The sequence below is a fragment of the Pleurodeles waltl genome, chromosome 6, assembly GCF_031143425.1.
Source record: "Pleurodeles waltl isolate 20211129_DDA chromosome 6, aPleWal1.hap1.20221129, whole genome shotgun sequence".
Lineage (NCBI taxonomy): Eukaryota > Metazoa > Chordata > Amphibia > Caudata > Salamandridae > Pleurodeles > Pleurodeles waltl.
In genome coordinates this window covers 955079326-955099775 of record NC_090445.1, presented here as the reverse complement: position 1 = coordinate 955099775, position 20450 = coordinate 955079326, and the positions used below count along the sequence as shown (strand labels likewise).

General features: G+C 42.1%; 1 protein-coding gene across 1 annotated transcript in view; it reads right to left on the bottom strand.

The window, feature by feature from the left end:
- The window catches only part of KNDC1 (kinase non-catalytic C-lobe domain containing 1), a 523355-nt gene that overhangs the window by 180947 nt on the left and 321958 nt on the right, over positions 1-20450 (bottom strand). The window contains exon 12 of the mRNA XM_069239773.1: positions 5479-5566. Within this exon, the coding sequence (XP_069095874.1) occupies positions 5479-5566 (88 nt within the window). The remainder of the gene's footprint in view (positions 1-5478; positions 5567-20450) is intronic.

Sequence of the window (20450 nt, the reverse complement as noted above, 5' to 3'; positions counted from 1 at the left end):
CACTTTAGCCCCGGCAGTGATAATCCACCTGGGCAGCGCTGCTTGCAGCGCTGCCCAGGGGATTACGAGTCCCCGACCGCCAGCCTTTTTCTGGCGGTATGAACCGCCAGGAAAAGGCTGGCGGTACGGGGAGTCGTGGGGCCCCTGGGGGCCCCATGCGGCTTTTCACCATGCAGACAGTGAAAAGCACGACGGGTGCAACTGCAGCCCGTCGCACGGCCGCAACACCGCCGGCTCCATTTAGAGCCGGCTCCCGTGTTGCGGCTCCCATCCCCGCTGGGCTGGCGGGCGGAAACTTGGTTTCCGCCCGCCGGCCCAGCAGGGATGTCCAAATGGGCACCACAGGAGTGCGGCCGTATTGGCGGCCACCCCGCCCGCCAAAGTTGTAATGACCCCCATAGTGTAGATTTCTGCATTGTGTTCAATGAAGGAGAAAAGGTTCCCTCGAAATTAATAATAACTACAAAATAATGTTGCAATCTGACAGGGTTCCTTGTTCCCCAAGAAGCACCATCCCCAAGTAGGTTGTAGGATGTGCGTAGGTTACAGAACACCCGATTCCGGGGCTCAAGTTACCAAACTGGCCTATGCCTGCTTCTACCAGAGGGTTTGGGTATCTAACACTGAGATGTATTTGTAGGTGAACCTGCAAAAATGTATCACATTACCCTACAAATTTAAGAAGAAAATAAGGATTTGAATAAATAACGCACATTCACATTATCTGCTCATGCAGAATTGGTAACACCACAGGAGTGAATAAGTTAGAGAAAGACACTGTTTCAGGAGTGCAGGTATATATGAGGTGCGATTTGTTTCTTTTCATTTAGAGAGGCTTTTACATGTAATTTGTAGGCTTCCTTCTCTTGAGCCATTTTGTTTTTAGTTGTGGTCTTGTGTCAAACTTTGAAGACAATGTGATAAATATGATGTGTTTTAGGTTCAAATAAATTTGGTTCAGAGAGTGATCAGAAAGTCCTCCTTGAAGGATTAAGCATGATTTTATGTAATTCGAAAGTGTACTAAAGGTTAGAAAGAAACCAATTCTAGAGACTATGCTGTGCGGACAGGATGTTAGGTTACATTGCTGGTCTTTAGGGTGATACAGTCAACACACATTTTTCACATTATGGTCCTTGATTATCTCTCCCAAACTTCTCTATCACTTGTGTTTTGGGTGTCTAGAGAATTAGACTTGTCAAAAAGGGAACTACTGCTAAATTCTAGGCCCCTCTCATGAATACAGCCATTAGTGGGGAAGGATAATTTTGAAGTTGTTTAGTTGAGCAGATTTTGACATTGCGTAGGGTGGGGAGGAGTGATTCACCTCTCCTGGACCTGGCCTCCCTCCAGCTATATTTTTCTTAAGTGTACTGTTGCTTAGGTTAGTTGGTTGTTGCATGTGATATACCTGCATCAGCGGTTCTTCAAAGAAACCAGTTCAATGTTCAGGAGTAAACTGTTTAGGCTTTGGGGGATCTCATTTAAAGCTCACTTCAAAACTATAACATATGTCTCTTCTAAAGATTAGCAGTCCAGTTTCCTGCAGCAACTCCCCAATAAAATGACAGTGTACTTTACAAATAATGACAGAGACCAGGCCCTCATTTTAATACAACCATATTAGAACAAAGGATGAGAAGATCCAAAAGTATCAATTTAGGTTACAGCATAGTGGGAGCATAATATGTGCCATAGTTTGGCGTTCTATGCTGCACAGATCATTGAAACATGCTCTTGACCTGAATGTTCATTGCCACACTGTCCTCCAACCCAGTGACCTTTCCATCAGCCAAATCTAATCCAGGGACATTCTTTAAAAAAAAATAAACAACCATATGGGACATTCTAGTTAGGAAATAGAATATAAAAAACATAGAAAGTCACATAAAAAGCAAACAAATGTTAATGGGACGTTATAGGTAGACTCATATTTTAAATGTACGAAACCACAGAAATTCGCGTGTTAGAGTTATCTCAGCTAACCATAGTTCCTTGAAATTCCCCCGTTAGAGTTATCTCAGGTAATTATAGCTCCTTTCCTAAATTCGTACCCCTGCCATGCACAGTTTTGTATAAAAAATGTTACTCCAAATATTACATTGATATTATCAATGATGTTATTGAACATGTCATGACTGGCGTAATTTGTGGGGTAATTTGCAGTGCATGGCGAGGGCGTGAGTTATAATCACCTTAGGGCACAAGTTAGATTTACTTGAGATAACTCTAAATATAACAGGTGAATTTCTATAGTTTTGTATGTTTAGAATGTGAGCCTAACTATCACGTCCCTGTAACCTATGTTTTTTTAAGTGAATTTCTACGGCTATTTAAATTCTATTACCTAACCATAAAGTCCCTGTAACCATTAGTTTTTTCAGTGAATGTTAATGTTTTTTCTAATGTAAATTAATTTGCATTACTTTGTGTTAATACAACCACCACTACACACCGCCTTTTGGCCATTCATGCGGGGTGTTGGACGCAGCATGTCTCTCTGGGTGCGAGAATAGGTGTAAGAGGGTTTATCTCAGTGAGAGTGGCTGTGAGAGGGTCTAGCTGGGAGTGAGAGTAGGTGCATCAGTGTGTTAGTGGGTGTCTCAGTGCCTGTGTGGGTCTGTGAGTGGGTGCGCGATGGTTTTAGTGGGTCTGTGAGTGGGTGTGTGAGATTGTGAGTGGGTCCGGGAGTCAGTGTGTGAGTGTATGTCTGGGTGTGAGAGTGGGTGCATCAATGTCTTAGTGGGTGCGTAACTGTCTGTGAGTGGATATGTGAGGCTATCAGTGATTCTGTGAATGGGGGTGTGAGAGTCTGTGAGTGTGTGTGTGAGAGTCGGATGGGTCTGTGAGTGTGTGTGTGAGAGTCGGATGGGTCTTTGAGTGGCTGTGTGTGTCTGAGTGGGTCTGTGAGTGAGTGCATATGGGTCTGAGAGGGTGTGTGAGTGGGAGAAAGATTGAAAAAGAGAAATTGAGAGAGAGAGAGAAAGATTGAGAGAGAGAGAAATATAAAGCATTTTAGGCTTTTGTGAATGATATACTTAGAAAGAGATATTTCTGGACAAATTTGAAAGAAAAATGTATTTGTCAATTAAAAAGAGTGAGATCACCTTTCAGTATGAACCTTAAACTTTAAAATAAATTAAATTAGGGAAATGACCACAGACATACCTGGACTAGAACCCTCAATTTTCAGTCTGAGGGGCTGTGACCTTAAACATTATGTCACAGGTGACTGCTTACTGTAGTCATTGAATGAAGAGACCATTGTAATGACTATCTCTTTATCTCTGTGTTCCATCCAACTATGGGATGGAAGAGAAAGGGCGAGAGAGAGAGAATGACAGGATTGCAGGAGGACTCTCAAGGACCCCGGTCCTAGCTGGCTCCCCACCTCCTGTGGGACCAGGCATTGGTTCCACAAGCAAGGAGATGCCTAAATACCAGCTCCCTTCTTGTGGGAGCAATGTTTTCATCTGTTTCCCTGCATGCTGTCAGAAATCAGACTTTGTTTGCTCTTGCTTGGTAGGAGCTGTCAGCTCTACCCTGGCACCTAATGTTTTTTTTTAACATCTTTTTTTCTGGGATTTGGCTAAAGCCAAGTCCCAACATGGCTGCCAACACCTCCTCGTTGAAGTGTTGGCAGCCAATCCGATCTCAGCATGAGAAGGGGAGGGTTTGTGAAGCCTCTGTAAATCTATATATTCAAATTTGGATTTTCTTTAATATCTCAAAAACTACTGAATGGATATACACCCAAAAAGAAAAAGGTCACTTTCTGGATCAAGAGCTATCTTTCTGCCATATTTGGTTTAATTCCTTCCAGTAGTTTGGGCGCTATCGCTGTTCAAAATAACCGTGCCAAAAAGAATGGGGAGAACACATTTTGGGCCACTGTCTTTTTCTCGGTCCCTGCTTGATAGATCACCATGAAACTTTCCAGACAGAAGCTAATGTGAGCGTCACATTTTCTTGGAAAATGTCATGAAGATTCATCAAACGGTGCCTAAGTTATTAGCAAAACAAAAACACTTTTTCTATTGAAACTAGGTCCTAACTACACAGAGTGGTGATCTGGCACTAGGTAAAAAAAAATAATATATATATATATATATATACACAAATATATATATACTTATGTATATAAATGTATATATATATATATATATATATATATATATATATATATATATATATATACTAAAATAAATTGATTCCTCTTTTCTTAAAGTACAAGTTCTCAGGCTGCTGATCCTTAAAACGTTCGTAAAAGTGCAAAGTCCTTCATCCCATTTACCTTCAATTATTAACCAATAACACCTTTCTCGAACCTGGTAGGTCACATTACCTATGCTATGCATTCCATCAATCACCAAATGTTACTTTTCATCCATAGTAATCATTTTAATAAGCGATTCTTAAATGAGACTTGATCTACTTTGACCCTACTAAAGATATATTTTTACAGTAAAATGTCTTTAAAACATTATTTGTGCTGTATTTTGAATGTACTAGACTTCTTTTATACAGTATTATCTCTCTTGCATGTTCTTCTCTTCGACTGTCTTAAGGCGGAAACATCCCAATATCTTATTCAGAGTCTGGATCACAGTACTCACAAACCACTTACACTTCCCTAATTTAATGATATCCATTTTACCACCCTCAAAAGAATGCAAGGGTATGCTAGTCTTGCCGGAATTCAAACTTGGGACCAGCATATGCTGGAGGCTTCAGCCACAAGGGTCCATCTCAATGAGCCACACTGCTGTAAGCGTTTTTAGCTTTCTTAGACATTATTGACTTATCTGTTTTTTCTCCAAACTTCTTTCTTTTGGAAACGAGCATTTGTCTTTCTTACCATGTACTTAGGTGTGTAAAATGTTACAAGACAACAATAGTATACACTCCTCTTTGCTTCATTAACTGAAATATATAACTTTATAGCAAAAATAATCCATTTGATTTTCAACCTATTTTATCTTATTAGAATAGACGTTTTATGCTTTTCCTCTTTTTTTCTTTAATCATGTCTCAGTTTTCCTTCCTTTATAACAGTTTAAAGGCAAGTTACTTTGCAGGCCTCACACGCAATAAGCCTACACCTCCAGCTTTTCTCATTTAATGAATGTAGCCTGCACTTTGCCTACAGCACATGGGCGATTTTCTTCTCAGTGCTGCGCCATATAAAAGCTGCCGCTCATCACTCACAATTGACATCCATTATATATCCGTTTCATCGGTTCCATTACACTACTCCTGTCACGAACAAATTCCTATTCAGCACTTTCTCCACAGTTTGGACTCTAGTGGTTGTCTCTATTCTGCCTGATCTAAATGTCCAGTTCAGATTCACTTCTGAAAGAAACATCTTTTCTCCATAGCATATTCCCATCGCGACATACTTTATATTTGCTGATCGGTCTCAAATATTTTGTAGCATACTTTAGGTAAATATAATTTACATATTAACACTCATACCACAATTAGATTTCGGGAACTGCTCGGCATCATCTTTGTCTTCCACCTCAACGAAGTCTTCAGGGCATTCATCTTTGGACCTCTGTACCTATGGACAAAAATACTAGTCATACACAATATTAAACAAAAATAGAATCTTCCTAATTCCTACGAAGCCATGCTTTGTGAATGTCATAAAAGAAACACCGAAGGCACATCTCTAAATCCAGTTTCAGCAGGTGGAAATTGAAAATAAACTTTCCAATACAGCACATCACATCCCCTTTCGTGTTCCAACCGAAATAAAGCCTTGTTTAAGCTGTATATCTAATAATTACTGTGATTTTCATTAGTTCCAATCGCTATATTTTCTGGATTTGATGTGAATCGAACTGAATACTAAATTTCTTCCAAAACATTGAGGATATGATACATCTGTGTTGAAAAACCCTCACCTGCAACTGTCTACAGCACTCACTGCGTCAATGCAAATTACTCAATATACTCGACTTCGTGTTCATATTCAATAATAAGGACCTTACTATTTGACCTAAGATGTGCATTTAACAAATACCCAATAAATGCAGATGGAAAACTACAGTTTCAACCCGAAATCACACATAGTACCCCCCAAGCATCTCATCATTAGCTCCAAGCAGAGGGGGAGTTCTTCTGGGGGACTGATTCCATATTCCTTTGCAATGTACACCCTCTCATCTAGTGTGATGCTTGCCAATGTGCGTGTGTACATATGTGTGCATTTGTGTGTATGAATATGTGTGTACACTGGTAACACCAAGCAGCTGAGAGTCCACGTAGTCCAGTATATGAAAGGATTATTGGAAATAATTCAAGGTTGTGCCCAATAATCTGAACGAGAGATAGTGTTAAGTGTCAGGCGAGATGCTGATGATTATTCACAGTAATCCCCGCCTTACTTATCTACTGCTTCATTTCTGAGGGCCATCAACATAGTCAATGATCAGAAAGAGCTACTACCACGAACCGAAAGTAACAGATGTAGATACTGATGTGCACATACTAAATGCACGCATTATCAACTCTGATTTCAGAGTACATTAGACAATGCACAATTGAGCTATGCTCAGTGGCTAAGAAGTAGATGCATGTGACTCTTTGCTCTCTGGATTAATGGTGCAAAACACCCAAAAAGAACACAGATCTCGTACACATTGACATTTCACCACAAAGCAAGGAAAAGTGAGATGTCAAGGGCGAATGATCACGTTTGCCAACTCTCTAAAGCTTCCTAATATACTTTTATATTGAGAAATGTAGCCTTGTGTATACTCTATCACAAATGTGCATGGTAGAAAAGATAAGGTACAAAGTAGCCCACAAATCTGGGGCTAGACTACAGCACATCACAAATAACAACAGGAAAGTAACAACACGGCAACACCAACACATAAGAGACGGCATTGTAGTGTGAGCTGCAGAGAACGTATAAAGAAGCATGGACAGCTAGTGACAAATTGCAGCACAAATGATTTAAATCACCCCAGGTAAAGGAAGAACACAGCACAGAAAGCTTCATATACAGTTGAAAAAGCACAGAGAGCTAGCAAAATGGTACAATACAGCACACAGACACAGATAGTAACACCACATCACAGAGCACAACAGACAATGTACAACAAAGCACAGTGTAATCACCTAAGGAACAACTCAGCAATGAACCACAGACAGGGACAAGCGACCACAGAGACCTACAGATACAGAACGCCAAAGCAAAGACGTCTATAAATAAATATACAGTAAAGCACAGAAAACCATTTTTTGGCCCCCATTTTATTTTATTTGTATATTAATGGGCGGAGAAAACATATATGTAGCACACAGTGACCTACTAAGGGAGGATGGCAAATCTCTTCCAGTTCTATTGTGCGTGGACGATGAATGATGTAGTCTTAATATCATGCTTGGCTTGGAAATATTGGTTGCCAGGTGCAAGAAGTTGGAATATTAGTTGAGGGTGGTAAGACCCACCACAAATAATAATCATGATCCTGGTCACTAAATAAACCTGTATTTAACCCTCTGGTAGCTTGGTAAAAACAGTCAACCTTAACTTAGAGGCAATTTGTAAAGTATTTATGCAGTACTCAAACAGAAGTAAAGAAAAAACTCAACAAAAGAAAAGACCCAAACCACTTTAGAAACACAGAGAATATTTTAATAAATAAATGATACCAAACGAAACAACAGAAATCCAATAAGAAGAACTGGAGATATGACTTTTTAAAGGTTGAATTAAAAATAGCACAGAGTGCCAAACCCGTTATTTGGTCAAAGTCAAAGTTAAGGCCAACTGCAATGCAGCACAAGCCTAAAACAAGGGCCAGGATTGTTCTGGCGGAAAGTGTACCTATCGACTTAGAAACTTTTATGGGGAATAAATGGTTGTTGACGATTCGTCAGTGGGGCAATCTGCAAGCTTAATCGGAAGAAGGCTGGAAGACGGTGGGTTGGTGAAAAGAGGGGTTCCAGTGCAGTCGTTGATGAAGGTGGGAAAGCTCCTAGCTGCCAAAGTCCATGCTCAGGAAGGCCTGAACTTCAACTATGTGCTGCTCTGCATCAGACCCAACAAAGCTCTCTATATTTGTTTGGACTTTGAATCTCCTCTGGAAGTCAGATCTCCATCAGTGGGGCAAACCAACACCCTGAGACCGACTGATGGTTTAATGTTGATAACTGCAGCTTCTATGGTGAGCCTAGTCTCTGACAGTTCTTCAGGCCAAAAGTTGACAAAAAGTTCCTGTCCCACTTCTTGCAGTTTGGGGGACATGATAAGAACACTTCAGCAACAGCCAAGGGTCAGGTCCTTGTGGTGGACTACTTGGCAGTTACAGCGAATTTCAGAGGGCAGTAGAAGGGTCCAGAGCATATACAGTTGGAACAGGGTAGCAGGACAGTTAGTGGGAGAGAGGCCTCAAAAACTTGTTGTGTCCATGTAGCTCAAATAGGATGTCAGCCTTCTGACCCTTCGAGTCACTTATGAGGTCCTGAGTTCAAGGAAAGCAGGTTGAGCTTTCCTTCAGCCTTCCTCCAGGTTCTTTAGTCAGCAGACCAGGACTTCTCCTATTTCCTCACAGGTCTAAGAGTGCTCTGAGGAGAAGTCTCTGGGGTTCACTTTTATGCCCAATGCCAGCCTGTGGCTGGAGGGCAAGTCTTTTTCCACATCTAAACCAGTTCTGGTAGGTTCTTCTACTACCACTAGTCCTGAGGCCAGCCTGGCTAGTGAGGGGAGGCAGACCTAGGTATGAGCTCCATCTTCCAAAAATAAGGTAGCAATCTTTTGAATCCTGGGAACATGCTGCAAACACACCCCAAGCCATCCTGTCAAGGGCTGAGTCCCCTTACCCACAACCAGAACAATTTTTTCACTGCCTGGGAGCAAAAATAATTATCTCAGCACAGTGCAGCCATCAGGGGTCAGGTGAAAGCTGGACACTGGAAGCAAAGCCTTTTTGTTTTAGGCAGAAAATGACAACTGTAAAATTGTATTTTACAAAATAGTGATATAAAATCTGACTTGACCATTAATTTGGATTTTAAATTACTGTTGAACGAGTCCTTGAACAATTTCTATAGCAATTTCCAAACTTAATTTAGCACTTATTAAAGGCACTAGTGTAAACCAGTGATGATCTAAGGGAGAACCAACCTTGACACAGTGAAACACAACTTTGGAGGATATTAACTGCCATGATGTGTAAAAAACTAAATATACATGTCCTATGGTTTAAATACCATGCATACTGCCCTATTGTTTTTTAATGTCTATCTTAGGGGTGACTTATGTGTATTAAAGAGGAAGGTTTAAGCCTGGCAAACGTTTTATTTTGCTGTGTGAAAAGGCAGTTTAAAACAGCACAGACCTGCCTGCAGTGGAAGGTCTGAAACATGTTTTAGAGTGCTACTTAGTGGGTGGCACTATGAGCCCTGCAGTACACTTTCACATTTAATTTACTGGCCCTGAGTATATGTGGTACCTTTTACTGGAGTCTTACTAGTAAATTAAAGGTGCCACTTAGGGGTATTCCAATTCTAGCATGTTTAGAGGGGACAGCACAAGCACGTTACCACAGGTTAGCAGGAGTAAAATGTACAGAGGTCTTTAACCAGCAAAACAGATTTGGCAACAATCTGGAGTGACCCTGGAGAAACTGCACATTTTCAATAGTCATGTTAGTCATGAAGAACCTGGGCATTCCAGCAAACCTAAAACAGTAAAAAATAAGTTTATCTGCAAGGGTAAAGTGATTCTAGAAAAGCTAAAATCATGTTCATACCCAGTATCATTGGTCGAAAAAGTACACTGGAACTTTCTAATGCCATCTTTGCAAAATAACGGCCTGGTCTTGAGTTTGATAGTGGCAGGACATTTGTCAAACAATGGTGGATGTACCATCCAACCTGTTTAGAGTTTTTTAATGTCTTCAGAGTCTACATAGGGTGAGCATGGCACCCATCACCTTTGGCGGACTAAGGATGACTTTAAAATGGGCGAAATAAATTTGTCTTTGTATTCAAACAACCATTTTCTGAGGATAATCAGGTGTGGGGTATTTCGATGATTAGACAATGGCTAACATAGTGTAATTAATACAAATTCAAGAGCAACTGGAATCTATTCTCTAGTAAAGCCTGGTCCTATAAAATAGGTAAAATCGATCTATTTTATTTAACAGTATCGGTAATCAACTATAAAAGATTTTACACAATGCATTTGGGAATAAAAGTGCATACAGTCACACACAGTTTCAAACCTACTTTGAAGAAGAAGGTTTGTCATATAACACAGGGTATAGTACAGTCACAGCGATTTCCTAAATCCAGCAAATAAAGGATATAGCTTAAAATCTCAAATTTTAGCTCTCCAGTAACTCACAAGTATAAATGCAAACCTTATCCATAAAATGGGAGTAGGATATCTGTAATATAGTGTAGCTGTCATCACTAAAAAGGGAAATGCAAAACGTTGGTAAAAGGGGACAGAGATAAAAGTAGGCAGATCAGTATATTTTCGAAGTCCTGGGTCAGTATATGATATCCTGAATTACTAAATTCTCTCCTAGGATGGTAGCCCTGGCTTCACAATTGACACACCACACTTTCTAGCTGCCTACCATTATGAGCAAATCCCGGAAAATAATACCCTTGGATCCAAGGCTTGAAGGTATTCAAAACACAAATGGAGAAGTCAGGATGAAAAAATGAAGCACGAGAAAATGGGAGTGAAGGGTGGCTTCACAGGGGAAATTGCAGCTCCTCCGTTTCCCCATTGAGACCTGTTAAAAAACCCTTTCAAATATGTAGCATTTGAGCCAGGGGCTGGTAATTCTTCAAGAGAGTTCGGCTATTTCTTTTTTCAGCCTGTTTTAGAGTCTGGTATGCACTGTTACAGTTGTGAGCACAAATTCTTTGACTGGCTAAAGTTCTTTCTCTGCATTAGAGACCTTTTGTGTGGCAGAGAGAGGAGAGAGAGATCTCGAAAAGAATAAAAAATCTAGTCCTTTTCTCCGTATTCACTTTTTCTGTGTTTCATTACCATGTTTGCATAAGGGCTACCTTTTGCCCTTCCTAAATTGATGGGACTGTGGGCAACTTTGGCTCAACACTGACATGTAGGCATTATGTTATATACTAAAACTATTAAATATTAATGTTAACCTCTTTCAAAACTTTACCTTCGACATTGCCCTATTACAAAACAGAGTATGTTTTTCTCAAAGTGAACTTTACCGGGACTGTTCTCTTGTGTTTGACATTTTGGACAGCAAATGGGTGATCTGCATCTTTTGTTAAATCTCAGCATACATTAATTCTGGTTGGGTATTGATTTACCAATTACTTCACCTAAATCCTAAGCACTCATTTTATTTAGGGTCTCTGCAATGTCCTTTGGTTGTGAAAAAACCTATCATAGGCTTGCCAACAACTTACATTCAGCTTACACCCTGCCACATTGAATTTCATTGGTTGGATTTATTGTCACTCTTATTTGCCTGATTCTTATTTGATTGCTCTCTTTGTCTCATGTTGAACATCTTGTGTCCCCAAAACTCCTCCTGCCCCCCACCTCCACAGCACAGTCACTTTACTGTCCTACTGATTGCCTGACTTAATACTTCCTGTACTCAGTTTAGAGAACTACTTTTTCTTTTGGTTAAGCAGATCAACAGCTCTCTCTGTCAAATGCATCTATGCTTGACAAGTACCTGACCCTGCTCTGTCTTGCTATCTCCCTCATGTGTTTCTTACCCCCTCACCCTCATGTTGATATCTGCCTTGTTTGCTACTTTTCCTTCCAACCTGGTTTTATTATTTTTATCACCCCCACCCACTGGTCGTGCTGGATGTGCCGGCCCTTTTTTATTTTTTATATTTATTTATACATTTCCGTAGAAAAATCGCTTGTCCTACCAGTTTATTTTTTTATTTTCTGACTCCAGCTTGGATCTGTCAATAATACAAAAGTTGCAACCGCATATTTTGTAGGCAGGCCCATGCACGATCATTAGTATTGCCCTTTTTTGTGGCAGCACTTTCGCCTACACTTTTGGCTGGGTTGTTGAGCTGCTACCATTTTTTGCGCACTGGATGAATGCACCTATCCTCCGTGCTGTACAGATGCATAACGGGAGAAAAAGTGGAGAGCAGATACTGGCACTGCCCAAATGGAGATAGCACTGTGGGTGTTGTGTGCTTTGATGTTGCTGTGTGGATATGGCTAGCATCCCAAATCACAAGTAATTCTGCTCCACTTTGTCCATCGCAACTGTTATTTCATTACCTTGCATTTGTCCTCCGTTTGGTTGATGTCTTTCTTAATTTAAGTCTTTGTTGGCAATTTACCTCTTAAATTGGTTTTAGTATCAACCTAGAGATTACTTTACTTAGTATAGATGAAGTCATTGGAATATATTTTAGTGAAAAGAATACAATTCAATGCCATTGTATTTTTACAAGTTTAAGACGTATGGGAGAGGCTAGATTGTATTGTATTGTAATTGTATTTATAGAGCTTAAGTAGTCGCCGCAGAGAAAATATAACCCATTTTATTTAATTACATTACCATGTTTTCTCGGCGTGAAATATAGTGCACTAAGGATGATAGTTCTCGGCAGGCTACATGCTTAAAAAAATTATGCGCGCTTGCAGTTTATTTAATGTAAAAATTCCATTACTACTTTTCAGTTGGCTTTCCTTCGCTAAATCCGAATTTTATACTTTGGTGCCACCTAGTGCTTATAAGGAAACTCTTGGCATAAGGACTAAAGGCCATATGTACAAACACATTTTCCCATAGACACAGAATAGGCAGAACTGCTTGCTACATCTGGCCCTAAGTGCTGCAAGAGAGTTCAAAATACATCAACATAGCATTGATTGCATACAGGGATCCTGAATTGTTTAAACAATGCTTCCACCTCTGATCAAGGATTTGTCATTACCTTAAAATAATTTTAATGCCATTCTCCCAAACTTTCAAACAGATCAGATTATAAACCCTGATGTAAAAAAAATCTATTTGGGATTTTTAGGTCCCTTAGGCCTGCACTGGCCACACCGGGAACAGGAGTTTTCCTACAGGGTTGACAGAGCTGGGACCTGTTTTGCTGCGGGGGACTGGGCCAGCTGCTTTCCTTTCTGGAGCACTACTGTTCTATACAAAGACACATTGTAAAACAAATTGTTTTACAGCTGACCCTGTCAAACCATGCCTACTTCAAAACCATTTGTTTTGCATTTGGGTGGTTTATGCCTCCTGCATGGTCACGATGAGCAACGCTGACCTTCAGGGTGAAATGAAGGGACCTGGGGGGAGCAACAGGCAAAGCCCAACTCCCCCTCCATGGAGTGGAACTAGCCAGGATAGGGGATAGGCTGAGGCTCAAAGGAACGGTGAGGAGGGGGGTTTGAGGGAGTTATGTAAGTGGGGCAGGGTAATGAGTTGGCCTTTCTATGACTTTGTTTACCTTGGCTGTTAGGAAAAGAATAAAAATTGAGGAAAACTGAGTGGAGACTTCAGAGGGATGCAGGAGAGTAAAGTGGTATGGTAAGCTCTGTTCGTACTCTTCGCTGCTGGTCAAGACAACTTCATTAAGCCTGGGGTCATGGACCATGCTTGGGTGGGGCTGGAGAATCTGGTTAGCCGGTGGCCACAGCCTCAGGTGGGGTGGCGGAAACTGTTGTATCCAGTTCTCCACTGGTGGAAGATCTCAAGGGAGGCAAAGTGGGTGAAATGTTAAAACAGGCCAGTTTGCAGCAGCGGCTACTACGAGGCCCTCACTGCCAAGGTGTGTTGTGTCAGTGAAGGCCAGGGGACCTGAGGCGGGGCCCGTAAAGAATGAAATGAGCTGTGCGGGCGGGACTGGGGAGCTGTGTGTATTTGAGCAGGAGGTAGCACTGATGGGTGTTGTTAGAAATGGGGTCTTTGGTTGGCAGTCAGGTTACCCTCGGTCCAAGCAAGGATCCTCACTCTAGTAAGAGTAAGTCACACACAATCCAAATCATCCTGTGCCCACCCTCTGTTAGCTTGGCACTGAGCAGTCAGGCTTAACTTAGAAGGCAATGTGCAAAGTATTTGTGCAATAAATCATACAAGAACACCATATAGCACCACAAAAATACACCACGCAGTGTTTAGAAAAATATATAATATTTATCTGATAAGATGCAGGTCAAAACAATTAAAATGCAATAAGCATATGTTGGGATATCACTGAAAAGTGATATAAAGTGTCTTAAGTCTTTTACAAGCAAACAAAGTCTCTTTCAAGCACAAAGTACCTGGTTCGCGTGACAAAATCTATGCAAAGAACCACAGAGGAGGAGATGCTTGGTAAGAAAGAGGGTGTGCGTCGAGTTCTCGGGCCACACACGGCGATGCGTCGTTTAATTTTCACACAGGGACCATTGTGTGTCGATTTCTGGTGCTCGGTCGTGGATTCTCTTCGGGTTGCGGGGGTTTCAGGCACCCCCGGGACGGTGCGTGGATTTCCTGCGCTGGCATGAGAAAGTCACAGGAGCTGCATCGATCCGGTGGGTGTTGTGTCAAATTGTCTACCGCACGGCAGGTGCTGCGTCGATCCCTCTCTGGAAGTCCGGCTGCATCGTTCTGGGTCGGTTGTGTGTCAATCCAGTGGGCCATGCGTTGAATTTCCAGTCGCTACGCTGGTGCTGCGTCGATCTTCTTATTGTAAAGTCGGGCTGCACTGTTCCGGTTTAGCGTGCGGTAAATTTTTCACCGCGGGGCAGGTTGTGCGTCGTTTCTGGCAAGCTGAGCGTCGAATTTCGTCGCACAAGGAGTCCTTCTTGAAGAGATGATGACTTTTTGGTCCTGAGACTTCAGGGAACAGGAGGCAAGCTCTATCCAAGCCCATGGAGAGCACTTCTTCACCACAGCCAGAGAGCAGCAAGGTAGCAGGGCAACAGCAAGGCAGCAGTCCTTCAAAAAAAGCAGTCAGGTGAGTCCTTTGGGCAGCCAGGCAGTTCTTAGTTGCAGGATGCAGGTTCTGGTTACAAGTTTCTTCTCCAGGAAGTGTCTGAGTTAGTAGGGGCAGAGGCCTGTTTATATACCCAAATGTGCCTTTGAAGTGGGGCGAGACTTCAAAGAGTGGCTTAGAAGTGCACCAGGTCCCCTTTCAGTTCAATCCTGTCTGCCAGGGTCTCAGTAGGGGGTATGGCAGTCCTCTGGGTGAAGGCAGGCCCCCCACCCTCTCAGCCCAGTAAGACCCATTCAAACTGCAGATGTATGCAAGTGAGGATGAGTATCCTGTGCTTGAGGTGTCTCTGAGTGAATGCACAAGGAGCTGTCAACTAAACCCAGCCAGACGTAGATTGTAAGGCACAGAAAGATTTAAGTGCAGAGAAATGCTCACTTTCTAAAAGTGGCATTTCTAAAATAGAAATATTAAATCCAACTTCACCAGTCAGCAGGATTTTGTATCACCATTCTGGCCATACTAAATATGACACTCCTACTCCTTTCAGATCAGCAGCTACCACCCAAACAATGTTTGAGGGAAGCCCCAATGTTAGCCTATGATGGGAGCAGGCCTCACAGCAGTGTAAAAATGAATTTAAGAGTTTTACAGTACCAGGACATGTAAATTACATAGGTACATATCCTGCCTTTTTCCTGCACAGCACCCTGCCCTATGGGTTACCTAGGGCATAACTTATGGGTGTCTTATATGTAGAAAAAGGGGAGTTTTAGGCTTGGTAAGTACTTTTAAATGCCAAGCCGAATTGGAAGTGAAACTGCACACACATACCTTGCAATGGCAGGCCTCAGACAAGGTTAAGTGGCTACTTAAGTGGGTGGCACAATCAGTGCTGCAGGCCCACTAGTAGCATTTAATCTACAGGCCCTGGGCACATATAGTGCACTCTACTAGGCACTTATAAGTAAATTAAATAGTTCAACTGGGTATGATCCAATGTTACCATGGTTAAAGGGAGAGAGCATTTGCTCTTTAGCACTGGTTAGCAGTGGAGCATATGCACTTTAGCACTGGTTAGCAGTGGTAAAGTTTGCAGAGTTGTAAAACCACCAAAAACAGTGTCTTAAAAGTGGAAGGAGGAGGCAAAAAGTTAGGAGTGACCACCCTAAGGCTGTCAGGACTAACAGGTGTAGAGAGAGAGAGAGAGAGAGAGACCTGCAGGCCCTGTGGTGGAGGAGCCACAGGGAGTGAGTGGCCGCGAATGGACAACATTCGAGGTGGTGAGGACTGCATGCTAGAGACAAATGAAGAGAATCACTAGTGAGGGCCAGGTGTGGTGACAGAAGAAGTAGATGCTATGGCAGGATCAGGGGACTTACAGGTAGGAGAGTTGCATAGAGTCATTGAGAGTTGATATGTCTCAAGGGGTCAAGAGTGATGGAGGCCTTTCATGTTGGAAAAGCATGAAAGGTTGTCAGGCGATGATGCCAACTAGTGAGATTGGGGGTGGCTTCTGGAAACCAGCAGGGCATGACATGGCTCTGGGACACCTGAATGAAGGGGCGGGTGGGTCATCGGTAGACCTCCCAATGCCACAGGCTTAGTTGCATGCAGCATGCATGACACAGCACAGCACAGCCTGTTTGAACAAGAAATGCCCTTACACCAGCGTGACACTGGTGGTAACTGCGATTGCTTTGCGACCGCGGTCACAAAGCAATCCGGCATCGCGCAGTGACTCGCAAATAGGAAGGGGAACACCCCTTCCTATTTGCGACTCGCTATCCCGTTTTGCGAGTCGGTAACCAGGTTACCGACTCGCAAAATGGGAATGGGTATCACGATGTGGGTTTTGCGCGTCGCAAACATCGAAAATCGATGTCTGCGACGCGTAAAACCATTGCTACATCTGGTCCTTAGTTACTTACCGGTCTTTTCAGTATCATCCCACTCAACAAGGGATGGGATATGGTCAAAAAAGTACAGGACCCTATGTGGGAACAGGCTGGAACTTTAATAAAGGTTTCTGCTCATAACAGATTTGTAAATTCAAACATAAGTGCTCCAAGTGCGGGGGAAGACATCCCACACTAATGCCCCTTCTCAGCAGAACAATGGCAGGTAGTGAGAAGATGGGGACATCAGGCCCCAGGTGCTCACAAAGGCGTACCTGGATAGGGAAACAGCATTAACGCTAGAGTGGGGAGTTTATAGAGGGTTTTCATTTGGGATACCAGGGATCGCAGCGATGCAAATGGATGGAAAGATTTACACTCAGTGAAAGCCTTGCCACAGGTGGTGTCCACTAAACTGGAGAAGGGAGGGAGGATTGTAGCCCTCCTCTATGAATGACCCATGCCAGATCTGAATATGTCTCCCTTGGGGTTGGTTCCCAAGTAGACTGAAGGGGACTTAAGGATGATACATAACTTGTCTTTGCTAGAAGGGGGATCTTTGAATGCTTTCATTGCTACTCAGGACACACGGTTAGTTTATGCTTCGGGGGACAATTCCTTGCGGTTGGTGTGCCAGTGTAGGCAGACAACGGAGTTGTCAAAATGTCACATCATGTCTGCGTTTCAGCTCCTGCCCATTCATCTGATGGATTTCCATTTGTGGACATGCAATTTGGGGAGGTCATACACGTAAATATAGTCCTCCCCAGGTGTTTGCCATATCCTGTGCACTGTTTGAAGATTTTAGCACATTTTTGCAGTGGGTTTTTCCAAGAGTAGTAGTCACAAAGGTGTGTCTATTATTTGCACGATTTTTTTGTTTGTGGGCAGACAGCATTCAGGTGAGTGCATGAACGCATTGCAGCACTTTGGGGAATTGACACATGATGTGGGGGTTAACCTTTTTCAAAACTATACCTCCAACATTGCCCTATTACAAAACAGAGTATGTCTTTCTCAAAGTGAACTTTACCAGGACTGTCCTTTTGTCTTTGACATTTTGGCCGGCAATTAGGTGATCTGCATCTTTTTGTTAAATACTTTAATTCCAGTTGGGTATTGATTTACCAATTATCTCGACTAGGTTCCTACCCACTCATTTTATGTAGGGTCTCTGCAAATTTCCTTTGGTTGTGAAAAACCTATCATGGGCTTACCAAAAACTTACATTGGGCTACAGCCTGCTCATTGATTTTCATTGGTTGGATTTATTGTCACTATTATTTATTTGCTTCTTATTTTATGACTCTCCTTGCTCATGTTGACCATCTAGTGTACCCAAAACTCTTCCAAAACCCCTCGCAGTTTAGACACTTTACTGTCCTACTGATTGCCTGACTTGATTCTTCCAGTACTCAGTTTAGAGAACTGATCTTTTGTTTTGGTTGAGCAGATCAAGAGAGAGTATATTATTTCCTGCGCTCTCCCTCAAGTGCTTCTACCCTTTGTCAAATACTCAACCCGCTCTGTTTGCTCTCTCCCTCATGTGTTTCTCCCCCCTCACCCTCATGTTGATATCTGTCTTGTTTGCAACTTTTCCCTCTATCCTGGTTTTATTAGTTTTGTTACCCCCACCCATTGGTCGTGCTGGAAGTGCTGGTCGTTTTTTATTGTTTATGTTTATTTATAAATGTCCTTACAAAAAGTGCTTGTCCTAATGCAGTTTATTTTTTTCTAATTTTCCGACTCCAGCTTTGATCTATAAATAATAAAAAAATTGCACCCACATATTTTGAAGGCAGGCTCATGCGTGATCATTAGTATTCTCCTTTTTTGTGGCTGCTTTTTTGCCTACACTTGTGGTTGGGTTGTTCTGCTGCTGCCATTTATTGTGTCTCTCTGCACTGTATGAATTCACCTATTTTCCTTGCACAACAGAAGAAACAGTGGAGAGCAGATACTGCTAGGTGGCACTGCCCAAAGGGATATAGCACTGTGGGTGTTGTGTCCATTTATATTGCTGTTCATGTGGGTAAGGCTAGCATGCCAAACCACAAAAAATTCCACTCCACTTTGTCCATCACAGACGTTATTTCTTAACACTGCATCTATCATCTGTTTGGCTGAACTATGGGAAATATTTATACTTGTTTTGCACCAAATTTGCATAATTTTTTTAATGCAAATTTAGTGCAACACTAACTCCATATTTATACTTTGGCACTAGACCCATCTAGCGCCAAACCTATGGAGTTAAAGTAGTTTTTTGGACGTGGAAACCTACCTTGCATCAATGAGAAGCAAGCTAGGCGCTCCTGTGCAAAAAATGACTCTATGGCCTTAGTGCCATATTTATCCCGCCACATTAAAATCAGGCACAGGGTAGTAAGCGGTCAAATAATGGCGCAAAGCTTGCTTTGCACCATTATTTAACACCTGGGTCAGGGCAGGTGTTAAGGGACCTGTGGGGCTATTTCCATGGTGGACACCATGGAATACGCCCACAGGTGCCCTCCCCACACCCCAGTGACACACCCACAAACACCAGAGGGACAGCGGAGGATGGGGTACCTCATCCCAGGTAAGTATAGGTAAGTACAGGTAAGTATTTTATTTTATTTTTTAAAGTGCCATTACTGGGTGCAATGGCCATGCCCGGGGACACCGGTCCCCTGTTCTGGCCATAGGGGTGGTGGGCATGACTCCTGTCTTTTCTAAGACAGGATTCATGTGGTATGGATAGTTTTGTATTAGAAAAAGACACTAGGCTGGTGAGAGTCATTTTTTTTACTCTAACCTGCCCAACGTAATTTTTTGGTGCAAAACCCACTTCTCCCATATTGCAACCCCCACCTGGCTAACGACATTTTTTCTTTATGCTAGCACACCCTTTGCACCGGCTTGAACCATTCCATAAATATGGTGCCCTGCTGGCGCTCAGGAATGGTGCAAGCCGGTGCAAAACATTTTGATGCAAAACTGTGTTAGTGCAGTTTTGCACTAAAAAGTATAAATATGCCCCTGTGTGGCTAGATGTTCTTCTTTACCTTTGTTGGCAATTTACCTCTTAACTTGGTTTTAGTGTCAACCTAGAGATTACTTTACTTGGTATAGATGATGCCATTGGAATGGATCTTAGCAAAAAGGATACATTTGATTGCCAATGCATTTTTACAAGTTTAAGACATATGGGTGAGGCTCGATGGTAGTCGCTGCACAGAAAATAAAACTCATTTTATTTAATTACATTGCAATGTTTTCTCAGCATGAAATATGGTACACTAATGATGACAGCTCTCTGCAGGCTACATGCTTAAAAAAATAATGCATGCTTGCAGTTTATATAATGTAAAAATTCCACCACAACATTTCAATTGGCTTTCTTTGCTAAATCTGAATATTATACTTTGGTGCCACCTAGTGCTTATAAGGGAACTATTGGCATAAATATTAAGTGCTGCAAGACAGTTCAAAATATATGAACATAGAATGGATTGCATACAGACACAAAGGGATCCTGAAGTTTCAAAACAGTTCTTCCACCTCTGATCAAGTAATTTGTAATTATCCTAAAATAATTTAAATGTCATTCTCCCATACTTTCGAACTGGACAGAATATA